This window comes from Microtus oregoni, unplaced genomic scaffold, assembly GCF_018167655.1.
Source record: "Microtus oregoni isolate MIOR12 unplaced genomic scaffold, Mior012 000012F_ref0000307, whole genome shotgun sequence".
Taxonomy (NCBI): Eukaryota; Metazoa; Chordata; class Mammalia; order Rodentia; family Cricetidae; genus Microtus; species Microtus oregoni.
Window position 1 is genome coordinate 27,690,361 of NW_024543071.1, and position 24,344 is coordinate 27,714,704.

The 24,344-nt window shown below is 44.3% G+C and overlaps 1 protein-coding gene across 2 annotated transcripts in view; it reads right to left on the reverse strand.

The window, feature by feature from the left end:
• Positions 1-9,754, reverse strand: part of Papss2 (3'-phosphoadenosine 5'-phosphosulfate synthase 2) — a 68,949-nt gene extending 59,195 nt beyond the window's left edge. For both annotated transcript variants that reach the window (XM_041661856.1, XM_041661854.1), the window contains exon 1: positions 9,604-9,754. In XM_041661856.1, the coding sequence (XP_041517790.1) occupies positions 9,604-9,630 (27 nt within the window). In that variant the 5' untranslated portion in view covers positions 9,631-9,754. The remainder of the gene's footprint in view (positions 1-9,603) is intronic.
• Positions 9,755-24,344: the final 14,590 nt, after the last annotated feature.

The window sequence follows — 24,344 nt, forward strand, 5'->3', positions numbered from 1 at the left end:
AATGTTTTTCTTATTTTTCAGTAACCACACAAAACACTGTGGTAATAGAGACCCAATGGACTGAGAGTTGTAATTACCGATATAAATGAGGGGGAAAATACTCTGTGGGGACTTGGTGAGCTCAGCAGATATACTCAGGGGCCTTGTGACTGCTGCCATCAACTTCCCGATGCCTCATGGACCTGGGAAACAGCAGCCATGGAAGGTTGACCAGATGGCGCTGGTCTGAGGTTTGCACATGTCACTGAATCCAATCCAGCTTTCGCCTAGTGTGATTTTATCTGTATTGCCCATGAGGTGATTCTCTTTCTCCCTTCACCCTTCCCTTCTCCTTCCCTCTCTGACAGTGTCCCAAGTACCCCAGACTGACTTCACCCTGAGGATGACCTGATCTCTCCATCCTGCTGCCTCTATCTCCTGAGAGCTAAGAGTACAAGCTTTTTAGCACCAAGCCCAGCTTTGCAGCACGGACTGGGGGTTAACCCAGGACTTCCAAAGGCTTAGCAAGCAGTCTGGCAACTAAATTTTACCACCATCCCTAATATCTTGATAGGCAGTGGTTTGGGAGGGTTTAAGAAGAAATGAATACATGTTTCTAAAGACAACCTGGCTGGGATACTTTGGAATTGTCAAACTACATCTTTCTAATACTGTTCTTTGGCCTGCATTTCTCCAGAAGATTAGAGCGAAGTGCTAACCTTGAGTTGGGAGTATGGTCTGACTCACTCACTGATAAGCCAACTAGGAGGTAATATTTATCTTATTTATAAAAAAATCATTTCTGGGTGACTAGAAGTCAAGACAAAGTTGTAGGGGAAGGGCAGGGCCATTTTCAAAGGACATACGATAGAGAGAAAAGTGCTAGGTGCGTGCTGTGTAGTCGGGATTGCAGCCTAACAGTGGAGTCACCAAATTGTCACCAGGGTGGCCATCCGGGACCTAACAAAGCTTCCGATTGCTGTGCATCAGCTGTAAAACAAGGCGTTAGAGGGGAAGGTTCTTAATTTTCTGCAATGTCTGTCTTCCTTGAACACACACACACACACATAAACATGGAGGATAGATAGCTTAAGGATTTTTTTGTGGGGGGGCAGCCTTAGCAGATCAAAAAGTAAGAAAAGGGAGTTGCTGATATATAGTTCAGTAGTGGAATTTTTGTTTCCTCACCTCGCACAAGGCATTGGATTCAGTCCTCAGTATCAGGCATGTAAAAGTTAACTTAGTAGAAAAAAGGGGTTAAATATATAAGGATAGTCAGTTGGAAATTTTATTGCTTTTGATTCAAGGCCACTGAAAGACTCATGGGGCAGAAAGCTTATAGGACATAAAGATTGTGGGTGGGTAGGGTACAGGCGCCTCATTTAGAAAAAAAAGAAAATGCTGTGTTTAAAACAGACTTAGGCCATTTGAATGGGCTAACATCTATAACTAAAGAATGTAGGGCGTCAATAGCTAGACTCAATTGTGGAGAGTGGGGTTCCTGGCTTAGACCTTCAACACATATTTGCTTAGTCAACAGACAAATACATAAATGAGGACCTTGTCAGGAACAGAGGGACAGGATGAAGATACCGGCAGATGAGGGACAGCCATAAAGAGAGGACTCTCCAGCAGGGGACTTTAACGGCTATTCACATTTTTAAATGCTAGCTAAAATAAGAAAATCACTGTTTTTTTTCTCTTTTAAAAATATATTATCTTGATTACTGCGTGTTTGTGTGTGTGTGACATCACAGCTCTCCATGGAGCTAGAGTCACAGGCTGTTGTGAGCCACCTAATGTGTGTGCTGGGAATTGAAATTGGGTCTTCCGGAAGAGCAACCAGTACTTTTAACAGCTGAGTCCCATCTAATACCTTAAGTTGCTAGTTTTTTTTTTTTTTTTTTTTTTGGAAACTGTGAAGGCATAAATGAATGTCTATACATTAACAGTGATTGAAGCAGGGTGTGGATGAGTGAAGCAGGTGGGGGCATAATTTAAAAAGAATCTACCAGATACAGGTTAAAGAAAAGTAATTGTAGTGTAATTTGTAGTGTAATTATGCTGTATATAGTTGCTTGGTTGATAAAAACTCTCTCTCTCTCTCTCTCTCTCTCTCTCTCTCTCTGCGTGTGTGTGTGTGTGTGTGTGTGTGTGTGTGTGTATGACAGGGTCTCACTATGTAACCCTGGCTGGGTCAGAACCAGCTTGAATTGGCCTTGAACTCCCTGTGATCCACCTGCCTCTGTCTCTGCCTCTGCCTCCAGTGTGCTGGGATTAAAAGTGTGCACCACCACCCCTGGGAAATTTGAAACACTAATAATGAAACACATAAAGCAGACATGAACTAGTTAGTTACAGCTAGTGTGAATCCATCATAGGAATGAACGTTATGAATGAAGCAGCATTTTAGAGAACATGTTTAGACAGCTGTTTTAGGAACGTTTTATAGAAGACCACTCTATTTTTTTTATTACCGACATTAATATTTGTACTAGACAAACCGAGTTTGCTGGGCTTAGACCGTAGCTGTATTTTCACAATACTGGTTACTGGAAACCAACCTCAGCAGTAAACTTACAACAGAGGAGGAGTCACCGCAGCCACTAGGACACACGACATACACCAGGCATCATCAGGGCCTAGTTCCATATCCTGCACTTTTGCACGGCAAAACTGTTACATTAGGTACCTATTTATCCTAAATTGCGGAAAATAGTGGTGATGAAGCAGGGTTGTGAAGGAAGAGCGAGTTTACAACAAACCCTAGGCTTATGCCAAACCAGCAAGCCTTCTGGGCAGGTTTTGTATTCTTTATTAGAAGACAGGCAAGGGGGAGCTTAGAGGATGAAGTTTCTCGGGAAAGGAGTGGAGGTGGGCTCCTTTGCTAGGCTTAGGGGACAGGGAGACTGTAGAGCTTCGGGAATGCAGAAGGGGGAGGGCATTGCTGTGTTTCTGATCTCACAGGGAAGAGTCCTAGGTGAATCTCAGCAGTTCCCACTGCTCCTCAAAGTCCCAGCCCGGCCACAACAGAGCAGAAACTGCCACCGGCACTCCCGAGCCTAGTGTGGAAATGTCAAGGAACTTACCCTGCTCCACCTGGTTTTCCCAGAGTCCTAGGGCTGCACCAGAAAGCAAGCACAGTGATGTTACGGGCTCGGAGAGAAGAGGTGTTTGAAACTGCAGTGGCCTTTCTCACATGAGAACCAGACCAACACAGAGTATGTCAGGGAATGCACATCTCTAAGGCTACCAAGGCTAGACGGGCAAAAGAGAATTCAGTTTCCTATTTCTGACTGCTTAGCTGATTCAAGTTCTCTTGTTCATGGAATACTCCCTTTTAAAAATAGCATGGAGGGGAGGGGGATGCTGGGGAGATGGCCCATTGGTTAAGAGTCCTTGCAACTCATACAGAGGACTAGAATTTGATTCTCACCACTCACATCATGAAGCACACAACTGCCTGTAACACCAGTTCCAGGGGCTCTGACATGCTTTTCTGGACTGCACATACATGTGGCATATACTCACACAGGGACACACACAGAGAAATGAAAATAAAAGAAATCTTTTGCTTGTTTTAAGACTGATTCAGGTTTGGTCAGACACATGCTGGGCATGAAATGTTAGTGAAAACAGGAGCTGAGAAGAGGCAGGGGTGTTTGTCTCAGCAGTGAGGAGTTAGCTGTTAGGTTTCAAACCTGGGACAAAGGGCTGTGGTGCTTACTTAACCTACCAAAGCTGATGCTGCCTTGCCAGGTTCTCCGTGTGGTATGGGAGGTCCTTCTGTCTATGTGTTGCTTTTATTGATTAATGAATAAAGAAACTGCTTTGGATCTATAGCAGAGTTATAGGGGAACAGAGCTGGATGGGAAAAACTAAACTGAATGCTGGGAGAAGGAAGATAGAGTTAGAGAGAAGCCCTGGAGCCACCGGAGATAGACACTGGAAACATTACCCCGTAAGCCACAGCCATGTGGTGATATACAGATTAATAAAAATGGGTTAAAATTAATATAAGAGTTAGCCAATAAGAAGCTAGAGCTAATGGGCCAAGCAGGGATTTAAATAATATGGTTACTGTGTGATTATTTCAGGTCTAAGCTAGCAGGCAGCTGGGAAGAACAAGCAGCCTCCTCCAATATCTGTGTGTCCCTCAGTTCCTACCTGTTTCAGGGCCTTCATGGCTGGCATTATCCCCACTTGCCTGAACTCTCCAGCCCAGGGGCCTGGGCTGCTCTTCTCTAGGTAATCCAACCATTCTGGTTATCCACTCTTTTCGTACCTTTGGGCCTCCTGAATGCTGTACCTGACTCCCCTCTCTCTCCTTTCTCTTCCCCTCCCCGTATCCCCACATGGCACAGTTTAGTCTGGTCATGTCCGCTCTGGACTCTCACAAATGCTCCTTCCTTTGACTACACCCACCCGGATATCTGCCTTAAATCTTTTCCACCAAACCTAGGAGCAGTCATGTTCCTTCTCCTCCATCATATCTAGGAGCAGCCATGTTCTTTGCATGTTTCCTTCCCTTTTTATTTTTTTTTATCCTTTAGCCTTTTACAGATAGCAGCTAAAAATGCTTATTATAGAATAAAACAGTCTAATTAAAAACAGAATAAAACTATGGAATGGAAAGAAGCTACCAGGCTGAAATCTGGAACAAAATAGGAGCCCAAAGAGCAAGTTTGTGGGCGCTTTTCCCCTTATGAGGCATTTTTGCTGGCAGGAACATATGTGCACTGATTGCAGCAGCCCGATTAGTAGAAACAGAACAGAAATCAGTGTAGGACACACACACAAGACCCTTTTCCTATTATTCAGGGCTTCTCCGAGTTGTGCCCTGAAAATAAGGGTGAACCAGAACAAGGCCACCTTCTAGCCCTCTGAGGACAGTAACTCTGGGGTATGAAGGGCATGTTAGGGTGGGTGGAATTTTGTGAAAAGGCTGCATCCACAAGGTAGGTCTTAGGTACACACTCAAATTCGTACCACTTGGGTGGTATTTACAAAGAGCGAAGTTATGTTCTAATGGTCACAGACCAGGAGTGAAGCCAGGATCAAAAGCAACTCAGTTCTGATAAAGGCCACACAGCCTCAAAGAATTCCAGGAAATAATTTTTGGGGCAATAATGACAAATTCCTAGTTAAAAAAAAAGATAAGCCAACACACAAGAACAAAAAGGGTCAATATCAAATGTACTAAAAATGCACATTTTCAGTGGCGCACTGATGAATTTTGTAGCTATGAGTTCAGCCATTCATTCCACATGTCTTGGGCACTTTCTCCAGGCCAGGCAGCACGGCAGGTTCTGAGCATACACGCCGTGTCAGCTGCCACATGAACAGATTGCCCCGGCACTGAAGGTCTGCTGACCTGCCTGCCATCCACTGAAGCTAATTTACCTTTGTTTTCTGAGGTCTCTAAAGAGTTCCAAACACAGTCTAGTGAACCCTTACCGTTTAGTGGCAGATTCTGAAATAAACAGAGGTCTCTTAGGACCGAAGCTGACATCACCGATTCCTTTCTCAGGATCTCATTCCCTGTAGGTTCCGTGGTTGAGCTAAGCCTAATTATTCCCGAAGAAAACCACAGAGCCAGGTGTCTTAGCAGGAAGATGATAAAAGACAAAGATAGCTATCTCAGGGACAAAAGCCTCAAGGGTAAATATCTCTAACTTTATGAAGGTCCAAACAGGTGACCCATTATTGGGAATCACAGCATGAATGGGAAAACATTGATTTTTTTAAGGTACACCTGGAACTAGGCAAAGGCATAGGAAGGGTAGAAGGAAGTTAGACCAATATTTAGTCATACGTGGACTGCTAGTCTTCACCAACGTGAGAGCCAAACTATCAGTAGTACAACATTTGGGTTACTGACGTGTGTTTGTCCACCCAGGTTTTCTCAGTAATTATTCAAATGTCACCTCCATAATTCTGCATTTGTTTTCTCTTATTAAACATCCGAGCGGCTGTCATTTACTCAACCCCCAGTAGCCCATGCCTTCTTTGTTATGCCAAACCACAACAGTACACTGCAATAAAAGTAAAGATAGGCGTGTGCCACGAAGCATTCAGGAAGTGGAGCTGAGAGGACTGCAAGGTTGAGGCCAGCCTGGGCTACACAATAAGATGGTATTTCAAATGGTAAGAAAATTAAGCCACTTTGATCCCATTTTACACACGAGAGACAGTAGGCGAGAAGGTGACTTCCTGAAGCAGGTACCAGGGAGCGTGTTAGTTTTACTGGTTCAACAGACCTGAAGTTAAATCGTGCTCCTCCCACATTTCTCCTCTCCTGGAGGCTCAGTAATTTTCCAGGGTGAGAGATGCTGCGGGGATGAGAGGAAGCCTAGCACAGTGGAGCTCACAGCTCTAGCAAGGACCGGCCATTCCCTCCACCCAGAGATGCTTCATCTACACGTTCATGTCTTGACTGGGACAATGTCTTCAACTGGTTTTAAAAGTAGCTACTTGTAAGAAAGCAAAGCACCACTTATAAGAATAATGAAAATGTAGACCATTGCCAGAGCTGTGGAGAGCCCTCATGATTTTATCACCTCTTCCATGCAATCCCAACACCCACTTGCTTTACCCTTTAGAAAACAAACTCCCATCCAAGTACTAACCGGGCCCAACCCTGCTTAGCTTCCAAGATTAGCTCAGTTGTAATTTTTAGTTGACCGTCTCCAGAGGATCATAATATAATCTGTGAGTCTTGAAAAATGCCAACCCAGAAGATAGTGCAAGAAGTCTGTACCCTGGCTTGGCTTTCCTTTCTTTACTGGCATCTCAGACAGGCTGTCTTTCCTTCCCCAGGTATCTATCTGTGTATACAGGGGAGAGGGCTAGAGTTAAGTCAGGGCATAAGAGAGATGTGACTGACAGCTGTTTGTTCTCCATGGTAAAGATGGTTAACACAGAAGGGATGCGCTACTTTTCTTTATTAAGAGTTTGATTTTTTTTTTCTAGAGCTTGTTGGAGGAGGCCGCTGTCGGCTCCTGGCTGCCCAGCTAGCTTAGACCTGAAATAATTACATAGAGAATAGAGACTGTATTAATTAATTCACCCCTGGAGCCATTACCTCTAATTTCTTATTGTCTAACTCTTACGTACTAATTTGACCGATTTCTATTAATCTGTGTATGGCCATGTTGCTGTGGCTTGCCGGCTAAAGTTCCCAGCGTCTGTCTCTGGCAGATCTATAGCTTCTCTCTAACTCTGCCTTCCTCTTCCCATGCTATAGGCCAAGCCACTTTCTTTATTCATTAACCAATAAAAGCAATACATTGACAGAAGGACCGCCCACACCAAGAGCTGATGAATCATCTCCATGTACTCTTTCATTTGGTTGTTACCATTTACTGGTCCTAGAATGTTATAATCTGGAAGACTATATTCACCCAATAAATCAACAGAAACCTCGAGGAAAAGAAATTTTGTTGTTGACAAAAATTTGCCAATGCAATATTCAGGTTACTTTGCATTTTCCACCCAGGTTTCCACACTCATCAGGCACACAGAAGGGGGTCCCACAAGCATCCGAAGTTATTGAGGTGACTGCTATATGAACAGACTGTTCTCTTCTGACCAGGCAGAGAGCAACATAAAGGTCTCTTCAAATCCATGAAGGAAAGCCCTTACCAGGCTGCCTCCTGAGATGGCAAGACCTGCTTCTTGAGTAACTGATGAGTTCAGAGGTCACATGTGTAGAAAGGTTTGATTTATTCTGTAAGGTGTCCAGACCCAGTTTGAGTTAACACTGACAGCTTCACCTGCACTCACAACCAGCCTCTTACAGGACTAACAGCAAGTCCTGGGCTTTTGGGGAATTTGGGGCGGCTGTTGGAAAATAACTGTTAAGCTAGGGAAAAGTTGGGAAGTTCTTCAGTTAGGTCTTGGGGTACTAAATGATCACTGCCTCAGAACGAAGAAGAAGAAAGAAGAGGAAGAAGCAAAAAGAGAAGGAAGAAGACGAAAAAGAATAAGAAGAAGGGAGAAGTAGGAGAAGGAAAGGAAGGAGGAAGAAGAAAAACAAGAAAGAAGAAGAAGAAGAAGAAGAAGCAGCACACTCACTGGAACCTGGAGCCTCTGGGATGGACCTTTTAGGTCCTGCCTTCAGTCCTGTACTTCACAGACTCTCTCTAACTGGAGGAATAAAAGGGAGAACTTACTTTCTGGCTGATGACTGACAAAGTCCCTCCTAGGCACTGGAAGCTCTTGAAGCAGGTGAGGAGGTGAGACTAATTGCCTCCAACATAAAAAAAAAAAAGATTGCTACGGCAGAAACACCACTTGGCGCCTAACAGAGCTTGACCAAGTGATGCAGGGTACAAGCAATAGTCATAAAGCTCATTTCATGCGGTCCTGAGGGTCCCTCTACTTTGAAGTTACCCATCAGAAGCAACTGAACTCCCGACTGTTGTCCCATCTCATAGTGATGCCACCTTCCTCCTGGACACTTCCGCTGGTCCAGTGTGACACCCCCCCACCACCTCAGCCCAGGACGCAGGGCACCCATATTTTCCCGTAGTCACACCTCCAGTTCCTGACCGACTCCTCCACCCTCCTTTCCTTCTCACTTCTCCAGCCCTCAGAGTACGCTCGTGAGCAGCGTACAATGACATTTATTGAACACCTACTACATGCCAAGTCTGTGTTTACTCGCCGTCGCCAGTCATTGGAGGCAAGCAATGCGGCGGTAGAGGCCAGTGTCAGCAGCCGGCTAGCTAGCTGGGTGGGATTTTATTTAAGGCCTGTAGACCACATCTGAGGAATCCGAATTCTGTCTGTAAGGTTCCTTCTAACTCAGAGCCTATGATTACTACTGCTTTTCCTCCACTTTTACTGGGCTAGAGTGTCACTTTTAAGAAGGCAAAATTTACAAGAGACAGACAGGGTTGTTATGGGGGAAGCAACTTTAAATATACCCTCAGCTTTCCCATGAAAAGGGGAACTGCCCAGATTCGCTGTGGAGAAAACTGCAGCCTCTGGAAACCCTCCCCCTTATCGTACTTATCAAACGGAGCTCCCCGCGCCCCACCGCGTGCCAATAGGGAGAGGAGAATCACACTAGAGGGTTAAAGCCTGCCGGTATGGAAATGCAGTTTCCTCCAGTTAGCCTAGATAATTGCAATTCTGTGAAAGTCTGTCATTAGTTCACTCCAAGAAGGGTCCCAAGTTAGAAGAACCCGGTGGCTGTCGCTGACGTGTGGTCAGCGAGCAGACCTGGCAGAAGCTCAGCCCACCACCCACTCTGCGCGCGCTGAGGTCCAGGCGAAGACGGGGCAGCGGGACTCGGATTGGAGGAAGAAGGGACTTTCCTATCTGGTCCTATTTTCTGGTTGGGACTCACTTCGCAAGCTCAGGAGAACTCTGGCCCGTAGGATACCCACCCCCACCCCCGGGAATGGAGGTTCCCAGAGGCACCGGGCAGCGAGGGGCTCCCCGAACGTGGCCCGCTGAGGGGAACGCTGACTTAGCCCCACGTCCCTGCCTGTCACCGAGCACCCGTGTCTTCCCTCCCGGCTCAGAGTCCCGCGTCCGAGCCTCCTGGGGAGGGCGGGACCCACTGCGGGTCGGCAGGGCGGGAGGGGACGGCCAGGCAGGCGGCTGGCAGCCTACCGTCTTCTGCTTCTTGACCCCCGACATGCTGTGGCTGTGGCGGAGCCCAGATCCAGGGCGCAGGGACGCGGATGGCGGAGGTGGCTGCCGGGCTCCAGGGAAGGAGGTATAAAAAGGCTCCTCAGACACGTCGCACTTCCCTTGACCGGCCCCCTTCTCCTACTCCTCCTCCCGCCGCGCTCCTCTCCGCCCCGTCGGCTCCGCCAGCAGCGCCCAGCCCCGGGGACCCGGCAGCCGCCAGGGCGGGGTTCCCCGCTGGCGTCCTGCCAGCTCAGGTCTAGGACAAGCTCTGGACCCAGGAGCATCCTTCACAGCTCACTCTATCTCGCATCCTACAAGAATCCTCGGGACCCTAGAGTGTACAGAGTTAAGGGCGAGCACATTTGAGGCCACCAGGCTTGTTGCTGTGGACCTCAGAGCATCAGAGCCTATGTTGTACTTAAACCTTATGGATGCTCACTCTACACTCCCGTGATCCCTGCCTTATTCCATCGTGGCCTGGCTTCAGGCAGCTGTCATTCTCTCCGTTTGGCAAATGAGGTTATTGAGATATTTAGGGTTTCCCCAGATTATATTCCAAGAGAGGGGATTCAAATCTGGCCGGTAAGTGCAAAGTGTGACCCCCAGGCATCATTACAGCAGAAAGAATAGAAAGCCCGAAGTTCGTGAATTAACTGGACTTCGCGCCTGGCATCGTGGTCAGGGGTCCTGCCCAGCCCATGGTGGCACTGACTGATCAGAGGATTTGCTGTCACCAAAGGGCAAGTCTGTAGGGCCAGACTGGGAGGCTGGACAATGGGAGATCTGACACCGTTGCTGTTCATTCCAATCTTTTCCCTACAGTGGCTCTTCTGTCTGTGGGATGGGCCCAGAGGAGAAAGCCACGCCAGTTGAGGAAAATTATGGTTTTTAAGTTTTGTGAGATGCCACTCTCTGGAAGGACCCAAGTGTCAGGGACAAGTAACGCAGAGAGAAGCTATGTTGACCAGCACTTTTGGGGACAGTCACTGGACTTCCAGTACCCTGGCTCCCTGCATGAGGACACAGGAAGGCCTACAGACCGGCTACCTCAAGGGATCCAAGAAGGCCCACAAAGTCCCTGACTCTCCAACCCCTGTGAAAGAGCTGGAGAACTTTTCTTCAGAGGTGAGGGATGGAATTTTTCTTTCAGACCTAATTTACTCCTCAAAGATGGTCAATTTTCTTTACACCTGAGGAGTTATTTACTGGTGTCCCCTATGCAAGGGAAAATAAGAAAGAAAAATAAACCGTGAGTCATTCTTTGAAAGGCAGCTTACATGTTTGTAGTCTAGAGGGGTTGGCCTACTTATTTTCTTTCATTTTGAGGAAATTGCAAGCATCCCGTCAGAGCACAGCTAGGGGACAAACACTGGGCTTGAGTTTCTGCTCTATACACAGCTAGCAGATATTAATTTATTTTATATGAGGCTTACACAGCAACATCCTGCTGGTATCCCATCGGGGAAAATCCCTTTTTATATCAGATTCAACCATATCTTGGATCTTGTTAGTCTTGCCCTAAGAGAAGGTTCATAAAGTGCAGATGGAGAAATCACGCAGTTTGCCTGACCGTTGTGTTCTTTTCTATTTCACAGTGAAAAATTCTAACTGTGTTCTTCAAACAAAGACGGAAGGTGAGGGTAAATCCTTAAGGCTACTTCCTGGAAAAGAAATCTTTGTTGTCTCAGATGTATGAGAAATTCTGAGATCGTTTATCTAATTTTCCTGTCTTCGGCAGTGCACATCAGAGGCTCAGAAAAAGGGAATCATAGGGGCTGTGATGCCTAGTTAGGAGCAGGACTGAGACTCAAATCCAGGACTCCCCCAAGTGATCTGACACCTAAATCACTAAGATGCCTAGGGCAACTATTTTGACACCCCATGACAACCCGAGTTTCACCCCGACGAGTCAATTAATTTTCAAGGACTGCTTTTGAACATGTCTTTTGTTAATCTTCTGAAGATGTCGTATTGGAGGTCTCAGCTCCCTTGGATTCAAGCCAAGTGGTTATGACCCTTTAACACCATAGATTACCGGTTTAGTCAGAACTCAGCGCAGCAAGTTTAAACACACACACACACACACACACACACACACACACACTAAAAACTTACTCTCCTAAGTCTGTCTTCTTCAAGGCAAGGCCCTGGAGTTCTTTCCATCTCACTACGTTTCTTACTCCTATAAGACATCACTTCTGAGGGCAGCAGAAGCTGAAGTTATACTCAGGGTTCTATGTCCAGGGAAAGGGAGAGACTCACTGTGGGTGGGGGAAGGGTTGCATCCAATCATCTGGCAGATGAACACCATCTTCCCTGCTCCAGTGCTAACATCCTCTCCAAGGCTGTGCTCATCGCGTGGGCCATGTGGGACTGATCTACAGCTCTCTGTACAACTCACGGCATTCACATGAGGGCCCAGTTTTGTCCATTTTCTTTTCTTTCTAGAAACTGTTGAGGCTTGAGTAATCTAAAAAGGTGAGGCTGGCTAGCTGATCCTTTTTGTTTAGCAAAGTTGGAATCAATCAACTCCTCCAAACGACCAGGAGAAACACAAAGAATTCAAGTTGGTGAGTATTTAATGTCCCAGGTTCCCCAGCATATTTTAGGGGTGCTCAACATATTTTAGTCAAGGATCTAAGATACCACCCATGCATGGTTATGACAAAGGAATTCAACCGCGTTGCCCCCTAGTGGCTGTAATGTATAAGTGTTCGAGGAAAAACGGAATTGCTGAAACTCCTTATACAAATGTATATTCAGAAAGAAGTCCTTCCTGGGGCTTCTGAACAGGCTTCCCAGAAACAGGCGACAGCCAGGCAAGAAGACGCTTATAATCCATTAGGAGAGATGAATTCTCTCTAATCTGGTCACTTCAACTAATACATATATGGAACAGGTAAAAAGAAATGATAAAGGCATGTCTTATCTGGTTTACTGTGACTTAAAGCACAAACATGTCAAAGACACCTTGAAGGGCTATGGGCTTCTCTCATGGTGTGGGGTCTGCTGATGGGCGTTCACAGCCTACCCATATATATATATCATTTGGGCCTGAAAACATGGCCCTGCAGGCGACCCCAGCTCCAGGGGATCTGATGTCCTCTTCTCACCTCTTTGGGCAGCCCCCACCACATACACATAAGTAAAACAATGCTAACAGTGCTAATCATAATACTAGTAAAAGTCCTTTTACAAATTAAGAGCATTTAAAAATCCATCCGAGAGGCAACGATAATCTTGTTTTCCTTCAAGAGGCAGCAACATGTCTTCACCCTGCATTTGTCTGTTGTCTGGCCTAAGGCTGATTCTCTGGGACCACTAGGAAGGGACAGTGGAGGCTGGTTGTCAGGGTTCCCTTGGGGGAAACTGAAAGTGACCTGGGACTTTAAGAACTGGCAGGGCTGTGTGAGCCCTCCCTTCTCCAAAGTGGGTGGTATGGAAATTTAAAAAAAAATTACAGGCAGAGAGACTCCTGAAATCATATGGTGTGTGCAGCGGATTACCCAGACTGCCCTGCTGATTTTAGAAGATGAAACAGAAGAAGAGCGAAGGTCGGAATCGAGAGCATACTGTTCTGATCAGGCAGCGACAAGAATGTGTGTGTTCCTCATCATCATGCCCGTCGTGATGAGAGGATGTTCGCTGTGCCGCAGTCTTTGGTGGGACTGGGAGGACACTTGTGAGGTTCTAGGAGGAGAATCAAATATCTAAGGCATCCAAAGTCTGGTGAGACAGACTTTGTGTGTCTTCAAGGAAATACCTTTTCTCTTCTTCTCACTATGTGTGCATATGGTGTGTGTGTGTGTGTGTGTGTGTGTGTGTGTGTGTGTGTCATGCACGGTGAGGCTCACAGTTGATATGGAGAATCTTTCTCAACTGCTCTTCCACCTTATTCTTCAAATTAGGATCTCCATCCAGACTTAGAACTCACCAATTCAGCTAGCCTTGAATTGCTCTGGGAATCCATTCTTGCACACCAAAATTGGAATTACAGGTAGACCACCATGCCCACCCATTATTTCCCTGGGTCTTAAGGGAATCTGAACTCTGGGCCTCTTACATATTAACTGCTGAGTCACTTCCCCAGCTCCTAGGAAAAAGTCTTAAGAACTGGGCTAGTTGGGCCTGGTGCCACAGGTTTGTAATTCTAGCTACCTGAGAGGCCAAAGCAGGAAGATGGAAAGTTTAAGGTCCACCTGGCTATAGAGACAGAAGAACCAGAATTAGTGGGTATCTGGAGGGACAGCAGTAGTACAAGAGCAAAAATCAAAAGCTAGGGCAGTGGTTGCAGATTGAAAACATTCATATTTGAAGTTTTCTAGGGTAAAAGGAGGCCGGAACAGGGGTGGCATACCACCTCCTGACTGACCGCTGAGGCTGCCTGGGCTATGCAATGGTCTCATTTTCTGTCCTCATGCTCCTGGGTCTCCTTTCTGAAGAAACCCAGTCTGTCACTAAAGGTTCAATGAAGTCTACAGAGAAAAACTAGATGTGGAACATTAATAGCAGACCTGGCCACTCAACATCTGCCTCGCAGGGAAAACTGTATATATAACCCAGACAAAACCAACGCTCTTCTCCCATGTCTCAGGTGGAATCCAGCCCAAAGATATTGTGTAGTCTTTGTATTAATTTATAGGGATGGCTGAGTGGGTAAAGGCAATTAAGGCAAAGTCCTGTGACCAGAGTTCAATCCCCAGAATCTGTATGGTGGAAGATAGAACCAATTACTCTGAGTTGTCCTTTGACCTCTACATGGATACAGTGTCGAGGGCATGCAGTCTTCAGTGGGCATGCTCTCTCTCTCTCTCTCTCCCTCCCTCTCTCTCTCTCTCTCTCTCTCTCTCTCTCTCTCACACACACACACACACACACACACACACACGCACACACACACACACAATGTAAAACAAAATAAAACAAGTAGACTTCTTAGCATGATTACATGCTACATAAAATGCAAACAGGCCATTATAAAAATTCCAAGTTTCAAGAAAGCCCAGTGAAAGCATTAGCAGCATTTGCTTAATGGCAGGTAAACCAAAGACTTTAGTTCATGAGTTGACTGTTTTTTCCTCAGCTTTAAATGGATGCTTTAAAGAGATGGTTAGCAAAGTGGCACATACTTAGAAATGCAAATGACTGGAAAAATATTCAACTAAACTATAGTTACTAAGTTATTCAACTAGTGGTTTATTTAAATAATGTATCAAGTGTAAATGTTTTAGGAAATATATTTTAAAGAAAGGAAGAAAAGAAAAAGGGCAAAAGAGTGAAGGCGTGGAAAAGTGCTTTTTAGATGAAAATTGAGCAAATTGAATGATGGAAGAATAGAATGTCTTTTGAGATATTCAGGACGTAGCTCAGTTTGGCCTCAAACTCACTGTGAGCCAAAGGTGACCTTGAATCACCAAGTCTCCTGCCTATATCTCACAAGTGCTAAGTTTGTGGACTTTCAACAACTTGACAAGCACTAGCTCACTTTAACGCACAAAGAAGATTTATAATGATCCACATCTTGTAGGCCTTCAGACTCCTGAAAGTGTTATAGAAGTTTCTATAAATCCTGTACATTTTCTGAAAACTTTTATATATGCACTAATATTATTTAAATGTTTTATGTGTTATAGAAGAATAACTCACAGTCACTTAAAATGTTATCAAATTCATTTCTTGATCTTCATGTAATATTTCCATCACTCAATACTAAAAACACAACTACAGTCTTGCTCTCGCTCTCCTCTCTCTCTCTCCTCTCTTTTTCTCTTCTCTCTCTCTCTCTCTCTCTCTCTCTCCCTCACCCCATCTTTTCAGAAAAGGGCTTCTCTGTGTAGCCTTTGGCTGTTCTGGAACTTGCTCTGTAGACCAGGTTGGACTCAAACTCACAGAGATCGTCCTGCCTTTGCCTCCTGAGCACTGGGATTAAAGGCATGCACCATGGTTATTAGGGAAGGAGAGGACCAATGAGGGGGTCATGGATGGGGAATGTAAACAAGACACACTGGGAAGGTTTATTCCTAGGACTATAATATACTGGTCATTGTGGTTGCCCGAGGACCTTAAAACAAAAATCCCAAACAGCCCTGCTGCCTAGACTTTGCCTTCCCCCAGATGGACAGCTGCCAGGGTGGAGAGCCTGCCGCATCCTGGGATGGTTCTGCAGTGCAGCCAGCTGGGAACCACAAAGGTTCTCGGACTGTAGTGTGTACAGAAATCCCCTAGAGTGCTCACAAAAGTCCGCATTCCTCCCTCTCACCCTGGCATTTCTTGGCAAGGTCATTTAGCTCTGATTATCTTGGGGGCCTTGTTCATTAGCCTGGGCTCTCTTTCTCCAAAGGCTTTGTTTAGTCTGCCTTCTCAGAGAGCTTTTAAACGTGTAACACCATCACAGGGAGACACTAGTTTCTGTTTACCACTCTGAAACCAGAACGTTCTTCTCAAATGGTGGTGAGTACAGGGAAAAAGGAATAGTGAGTACAAACATCCATTAATGTTATTAAAACACTGTCACAATATGCATTTTAGAATTTTTTAAATTAAGTGTAGTTGGCATACAAAATAATGGATTTCATTAAGACATTTCACATGTTTATCATTATATACTATCATTATATACCTTAAAATAAATGTAACCATGGAAGTGAAAGACCTGCAATGAGAAGTTAAAATGGTAAAGGAAAAAAAAAAAACCTGAAGCCACTAGATGATGAAAGACTGCCCGTGCTCATGGGTTGTGAGGATTAATATCGTAAAATGGCTGTGCTGCCTGCGTATACCCTGTTCATATTCCCCATGCCCCATTCTTCCTGCAAATGGTACTGCTTCTACTTTCATACCATATATAAAAAATATATTAATTATGTATATATGTAATATTTTAAAATACAGATTAGCCTATAAGAGAAAAATGTGATGTTTAGTTTATCTAGTTCTGACTTTGTTTAAAATTATGATCTCTAGTTCCATTCATTTCCCTTCAAGTGACATAAAGTCTTCCTTATATCTGAATAAAATTCCATTGGTCTAGACACACCAATTTTCTTTATTCCTTCAGCGGTTGATGGGAATCTAGGCTGCTTCTGTATCTTGGCTATTATGAATAGAGTAGCAATAAGGAAATATCTCTAGCACGCTTGCTTATAGTCCTTCAGGTAAGGATTTAGGCATGGTTTATCTGGATAACATAGTGGGTGGAACACCCTTCTCCCTGGCTTCATAGCTGACCAGTTTACTTGCCATCAGCAGGAGAGGGCTCCTCTCCTCACACCTCACCAGCTTTTGTTGTCATTGGCTTACTCAATGATGTCCATTCTGCCTGGGGTGTGATAGAGTTTGCATTCTCCCGATGGCTAAAGATGTTGAATTCCACCCTCCCCGAAGTATTTACTGGACGCTTGTATTTCTTCTTGTGAGAACTGTCTGTTCAATTCAGTGGTCCATTTCTTAATGGGTGTTTTTATTTTTAATTTTTTGAGTTCTTTATATTCTAGATATTAATTCTTGGTTAGATGCTGCGTTTTAATATTTCATACAATTTTTGAAGTCTTTTTTTCTAGTTCTGTGAAGAATACTATTGAAAGTTTAATGAAGCTTGCATTAAATTGATAGGTCATTTTTGGTAATATAACCATTTTTACAATACTAATTTTGCCAGCCCATGAACTTGGAAGATTTTTTTTTTCATGTTCTAGTCTCTTCTCAATTTCTTTCTTCGTAGTTTTTTATTTAAGAATTCTGTATTTTACACTAATTTATTTTGATTTTTTTGAGATAGGGTCTCTCTACGTAGTCCTAGATATCCTGGAACCTATATGTGAAACAGGCTGGCCTCTAACTCACAGAGATCTGCCTCTGCCTCCAGAGTGTTGGGATCAAAGGCATGCACCACCACACCTGGCTCTTCACAGTTTTAAATATGCATTGTGGAAATATTTTTACTTCTTTGGTTGTTTATGTTTATCCCTAGGAATTTTTTTCAAGGATTCGGTGAGTGGATTTTATTTCCTGACTTCATTCTTGGCAAGTTCATTGCTGGTATTCAGTAAAACTGTTTTTTTTTTTCTGTGTTGATTTTGCATTTGTTGAAAATGTTTATCATAGCTAAGAGTATAGTATTATCATGGAGTCTTAAGTACGGGATCATGTCATGACCCCACAGTGGTCATTTAATTTCTGCCTTTCCTATTTTAAATCGAGTTCATTATTTTCCCTCTTGCTTTAAGGCTGTGACTATGACTTTGCTAGGCCTAAATCTGCGATGTCCTCCAAAAGGACAACAAGGAGACCATGTCCCATATGTACAAGCAAAGAGCCTTTATTTTATACAAGTTTGTAAACTCGGTCTCTCCACATGTCCAACGTATTGTAATAAACGGAGAGCCCCGAGCTCAGAGTTGGGCTTTTATAGTAGTAAAGATGGGGGATCAGGGGTTTCTGAGGTTCAGGACCCCTGATTGGCTGACATTTGTCTGGGGATATCCTGGTGTATGTGTGCTGGAAGGTGATCCTATCTACAGTGGTTGGAACTTTAGGCATTTCCTTTGGATGGTCTGTTTTTGGGTGGTGCTCAGGTATTGCTTCAGGGTAAACTACTAAGACTCAGGCCTCCATTAAACTTATAGATGGCTGAGTCCTACTCTGGCAGGTGATAATGTTGGAAGTGAAGAACTTCCTTTGGGTGATCTGTTCATATTTAGCTTATCATGGCTGGCTCCTACAGACTTCAAGTACTTTATTGAATGAGAGTTGAAATATTCTTGTCTCATTCCCGATTTTAGAGAAAATGCTTTTATTTTTCCCTGGTTAGTATAAAGCTAGTTATAGATTTGTCATATCTAGTGTCCCTCATGTTGAGGTATGTTTTATTCCTCATTTCTTCCAGGCTTTTATAATGAAGGAATGCTGATGTTTGTCAAAAGTCTTTTCTACATCTGTTGAGATGACCACACAATTGCTATTCTTAGGGTATTTACCTGCTGTCTTACATTTGTTTTGTAAAGAGTTATTTACTTTTCTTTTATGTACATGCGTGTTTTGTCTGTATGTGTGTATGTCTCCCGAGTGTATGCCTGGTGCCTGTGGAGCAAGAAGAGGGCATTTTCTTTTGATTCTGACTCTTTTTTTTCCTCCTCATTTTCTTCAATGGCCCAGTGGTCATTCAAACGTATGTTGTTCATTCTCCAAGTTTTTGTATGTCTCTGTGGTTTTTCTTGTTATTGATGTCTGCTTTTATCTTCTGCTATCCATATCTGTTTTTCTTGGTTTTTATTTAATAATACTCCCTTCTTCTATATGGCTTGTGGTGCTTTGCCATGATTCAAAGTGCTAGCTGGCGGGATCTATCCCTAGCAGCCACTGAGCTGATATCAAGTCTTTGTCACGAGTCACAATAGGGCCTATGAGAAGCAACTAGGTTTCACAATCTGCAACTCTCTTGTTCTCCCCATTCTTGACTAACTAGGTGATTATTTTATCTGGCTCTTTACAATGCCTCCTCATATTATAAAGGGCATCTGAGTGGAAATGTTAGTAATTATAATAGTATAATAAATTTTACACACATTTAAGAAGAGCAAGTTTCCCTGCCATGTGTCTCTATTCAGGCTTTTTATACCCATGCTGCAGAAGAACCCTAGGCTTGGAAGCAGAAAACCTGTATTCAACTCTTTTTCTTCCCTTTTGTGTTTCCTAACAGTGGGCAGGGGCCACAGCCCCAGGAAGACCCAGGGCCAGTTAAAAGTCAGCTTCAGGTATAGAATATATATGGCTTCAATCCTCCTCACAATTTGCAGACCCTCTATAATACAGGCTTTTTCAGGACATGGAGCAAGTAGCTTTAATTTGGTTTTGTATGAACTCCCAGCTCTCTCCCCCTTGCTGCCTACAAGTAGTGAATATATTGCCTTTTGCACAGGTAACATATTTTTGCATGTAAAAGTGTCCCCCTCCTCTCTCATTTACCAAGGAAATAAGGGCACCCCAACATTAATGATGCAAAATGGCCACCAAAACAAATCTGCACAAATAAGCCTTACTAAACTGACCATCTTTTTCAATCAGTTTCCCCTCAATTTAATACAACATAGAAGTTCTTCACTGGGAAAGTTTTCCTTATTTTCTAGGAAGGCCTTCTCCCTACATTCATATGAAATCAACCTTTGAATTTATTATTCTGCCTCTAGCTAGTTTGACTCCAAGACCCACCCACCCTCTAACTCTAAAAGAGTAGAGGAAAAGGTTTTGTTTTGTGTGTTTTCCTTCCCGAATACTGGGAAGTTCTCCCTCTGATCTGCTCCGCCAAATCCTCAGGACTTCAGTGTGCTCAAAATTTCTCTCAAATTATCATTGCCTATAGCTCTCTGCCATGTCCAGTCCTGCATGGAATCAGTGGGGTAAACGGACATGCGGAGCCATTTACAAATCGTGTCAGATACTTGCATTATTGTAAATGCAACATAGCCAGGTGATATGTTTTGTTTAATTCCTGACAAGTTCTTCAAGCCATAGACAGCTGAGAGGTTTAGTAATTCAGACATGATTTAACAAGTGGGAATGTGCCCTGATCTACTCCTGCCCCCCAATACTTTATTATCAGCAGGTCAATTGAACTATTTTCTACCTTTATACAATTAGTACTCTCTGTAGTGAACCTTCTTTCATCTCCACTCTGCTAGAACGCCACACGTCTGTCAATGTCACAGATGACTTCTTTCCCGAGAGTTAACTTCGTGGACTGGAGATACAGCGGTGTTGTAAAGTGTTGGCTCAGCGTCTGCAAATCCTGGCTTCTATGCCCCTCCCCCAACAACAACGATAAACAACAACAGCTTTGGAATAGTGGAAGAATTTCTTAACTTTTGTGTGCTATGTTTTCATTTTTTGGATAGTTTTTGGTTTTTTGTTTGGTTTTGGTTTTTCAAGACAGGGTTTCTCTGTAACCCTGAGAATCCTGGAACTTGCTCTCTAGATGAGGCTGAACTTGAACTCCGAGATCCGCCTGCCTCTGCCTCCTGACTGCTGGGGTTAAAGGAGGTGTGTGCCACCACCACCCAGCTTCTGTGCTATTTTTAATGTAACAATTTTAATCATGATCTATCCTTAAATTAATATTCATTATTCCATAAAAATTATCTGTTTTTTCTTTTTATAAAAGGTTTATTATTATGATTTTTAGTTATTTGAGACAGGTTCTCTCTACAGCCTTGAACTCACTGAGATCTACCTGCTTCTACCTCCTGAGTGCTGAGGTTAAAGGCCTGTACCACTTTGTCTAGCCTATTTGTGTTATTTCTAAATTATGTTATATGTGTGTCCATAGTGTTAAAGCCCAAGGAGACCAGTGGTTTTACATCTCTCTGGAACTGGAGTTACAGGTGGTTGTGAGCCACCCAATATGGGGTGCTGAAAATGGAACTGGGGTCCTTTACAAGAACTGTACATGCTCTTAACTGCTGAGCCATCTCTCTGGCTCTTCTTTGAATTTTATTTTCTGTCTTATATTTTACTCTGTATGTTTATGGGGGGCACACATGCATGTGGAGGGCAGAAGACAATTTCCAGAAGCTGATCCTCTCCTGCTACCCAAGTTCCTGGGACTGAACTCCGATTGTTAGTTTTGGCCTTTATCTTCTGAGACGTCTCACTGGCCAACAAAACCTTTCTTGAAACAGCAAAAACTCTAACAATGCGTTTTAACATACCAAGCACAGAACCATTCAAGGATGATAGATTGTAGGTCATAGTCAGCTGACTTTAATTTTTGAGAGGAGGCAATTGCTGCCAGGAACTTTTAACCCTCAGATTTCTGGGATTGGTGCCAGAGATCAGGGAGGGCACAAAGTTGTGAATATGGGAGACAGTCCCTGAGGTAACTCATATTGTCCCCGTTTCCTGTTGTGTCATCTTGGGCATGGGCTAGACTGATGACTGGCTTTCTATGGCAAGATTAGGTCAAAAAAGGACAGGCTTGCCGGGCGGTGGTGGTGCACGCCTTTAATCCCAGCACTCGGGAGGCAGAGGCAGGCGGATCTCTGTGAGTTCGAGACCAGCCTGGTCTACAAGAGCTAGTTCCAGGACAGGCTCCAAAACCACAGAGAAACCCTGTCTCGAAAAACCAAAAAAAAAAAAAAAAAAAAAAAAAAAGGACAGGCTTCCTATTGCCCTGTCGCCCCGTCCTCACTTTTCCCACTGCCTCTCCACCTCTTTGAGCACCTCCTCCTCTGGATGCTGTGTTCTGAGCTGCCCTGGAGTGAGATCCACCTGAGAAGGAAACCAGAACCCGTGATGCCTGAGGCCTGGCAATAGCCGCACAAAGAACATGAAAACAATGTTCTTTTAGTCAGCCCCTGAGATGAAGAGTCACATACTACCAGGTCACTAAAGTGCAGCACCTGTCCCCTAAGCTTTGAGGCATAGGGGCCCGGCTAAGTCATGCCTGGAACCCTGACCTATATAAACAGAGATGGTAAATGTTTGTTTAGGACAACTCTTTCTAACATAGATAGGTATCTGATACCCATGATTGGAAATGAATAGGATGCTAATCAATCCCCTTTGCAGACAATCTGAACAGCTCTAGGAGGTTAACTCCCCGAGTTTGTACTGCCCAGGTCCACAGGGCTCAGCTGGGACTTGGTGAGGTCTTTGCTCGCCTCTTCACTCCAGTTGCCACAGCTGAAGGGCCCTTCTGCTTCTATTGGGATGTTTTGGTAACAATGAGCAGTCCACCAAACCAGAAACTTCATCAGATCAAGTACAACCTCCACTCCGTTAAAGACGCAACCAGTAACTTGCTTCTGCTTCTTGAGCAAGCTGCTATCTCTGCTCTGCTATGCCTGCACTGCAATTTTGTTTGCATGGTCCCTGAGGATATCCAGGTATTCAGTGCTTAGAATGAGAACACAGACCTTTTATTTTCTTTTTTCTTCTGGGAGATTCACCATTCACATTTCTCTGGGTTACAGATGAAAGTTATTTCTATTTCTATTTTTATTTTTTTTCAAGACAGGGTTTCTCTGTGTAACAGCCTTGGCTCTCCTGGAACTAGCTCTGTAGACCAGGCTGGCCTCGAACTCACAGAGAGCTGCCTGTCTGCCTCCCAAGTGCTGGGATTAAAGTGCCACCACTGCCTTGCCATATTTCTATTTTTTAAAAAATAACCTTCCATTAATTCACTGAAAATTTCATGTAACACATCTCGATCATATTCACCCCATATTTCTTATCCCCTCCCAGATGCTCTCCCACTTCCCTCCCCACCTACATAACCTGTGTTGAAAAAAAAAATCCTATTGCACTACTCAAATATGTTTGGGTTTGAGATCTACCATGGAGCTTGGTTAACTTAACCAGGTCATGACCTTAAAGAAGGAGCTAGAAGCAGCTAGCAATGGCCAATAGCTCCTCGGGTAGATGGAGGACTTCATAACCATTTTCCCACTGCATCCTGGGATTTTCTGTGGCATGAACTCTTACAAGTCTTGGGCGTGTTACACTGGTGTTGAAATGACCAGCTGCTATGCTATTGTCTTGAAAGCACAATTTCCTTGTGGTCAAATAAGCCTGTAACTGCCTCCGCCCCTTCTGTGAAAATCCCATAGCCTTGCACAGAAGGATGTGATATGAAAATCCCATTTGGGGATGAGCACCCTGAAGACTTTTATTCTCTGCACACTGACCAGCTAGTTGCCGTCTACTACAAGAAGAAGCTTCTCTGGTGACGGTTGAGAGATACCCTATCCTACAGGTCTGGCTCCAATAAGTCATTAGGAGTCACTTTAATACTAAATCCATCTAGCCGACTATAATAACAGGCTCTCCCTTAGGACTCTCTAGCCAGAGGTTCTTGACCCTGAGAACAGTGCTTGCTATGGCTTCCGTCATGTGCAGCAGGTCTAAAGTCCGATCAGAAAGTATTTGGTTATGCCCATGGCATGTGTACCACAAACATCCAACATAATCCTCTTTTTTAGGCCATGTTTATTAAGATTAAACTTTATAGGCTGAAGGAAATGGGGGGCATTGATAGCAGTCATTCTACTCTGAGAGGCAATTACACCATAAAGTGCTGAAGAAACTTGCCAAGGCTCCAACATTTGGGGTTCTTTTACTGATACAGTTTACAGCTGGTGTAACCTCACGTTAGTGAGATGTGGGAATTTCCTGGTTTTGGCCGAATGCAGAGTTAGCAAATCCAGGCAGAGAAGTTAATAGCCAGGGCGCTGGGCACTATTGTGAAAGGGCTTGTAGTAGTTTGAAAGAAAATGGCCCCCAAAGGGCGTGGCACCGTTAGGAGGTGTGGCCTTGTTGGAGGAAGTGGGGGTGGGCTTTCAGGTCTGCTTTGCTCAAGCAGTGCTTGGCTGTGACACACAGTTACTTCTGCTGCCTGCAGATCAAGATGCTGAACTCTCGGCTCCTTCTCCAGCACCACGTCTGCCTGCTTGCCATCCACCATGATAATAAACTAAACCTCTGAAACTGTAAGCCAGCCCCAATGAAATGTTTCCTTTCATAAGAGTTGCCATGGTCATGCTGTCTCGGTACAGCAATGGAAGCTTTAACTAAGGCAGTGCTTTATATTTATTGGGGGATTTAAGCACTCAGCAGGTGCTATTGCTGTTACACTTCATCAAGGGTGGAAATGAGGTACGGAAAGGTTAAGGGACTAAGTAAAGGACATACCAGCATTCAAACGCGGAGTCAGGCCCCACAGCCAATAC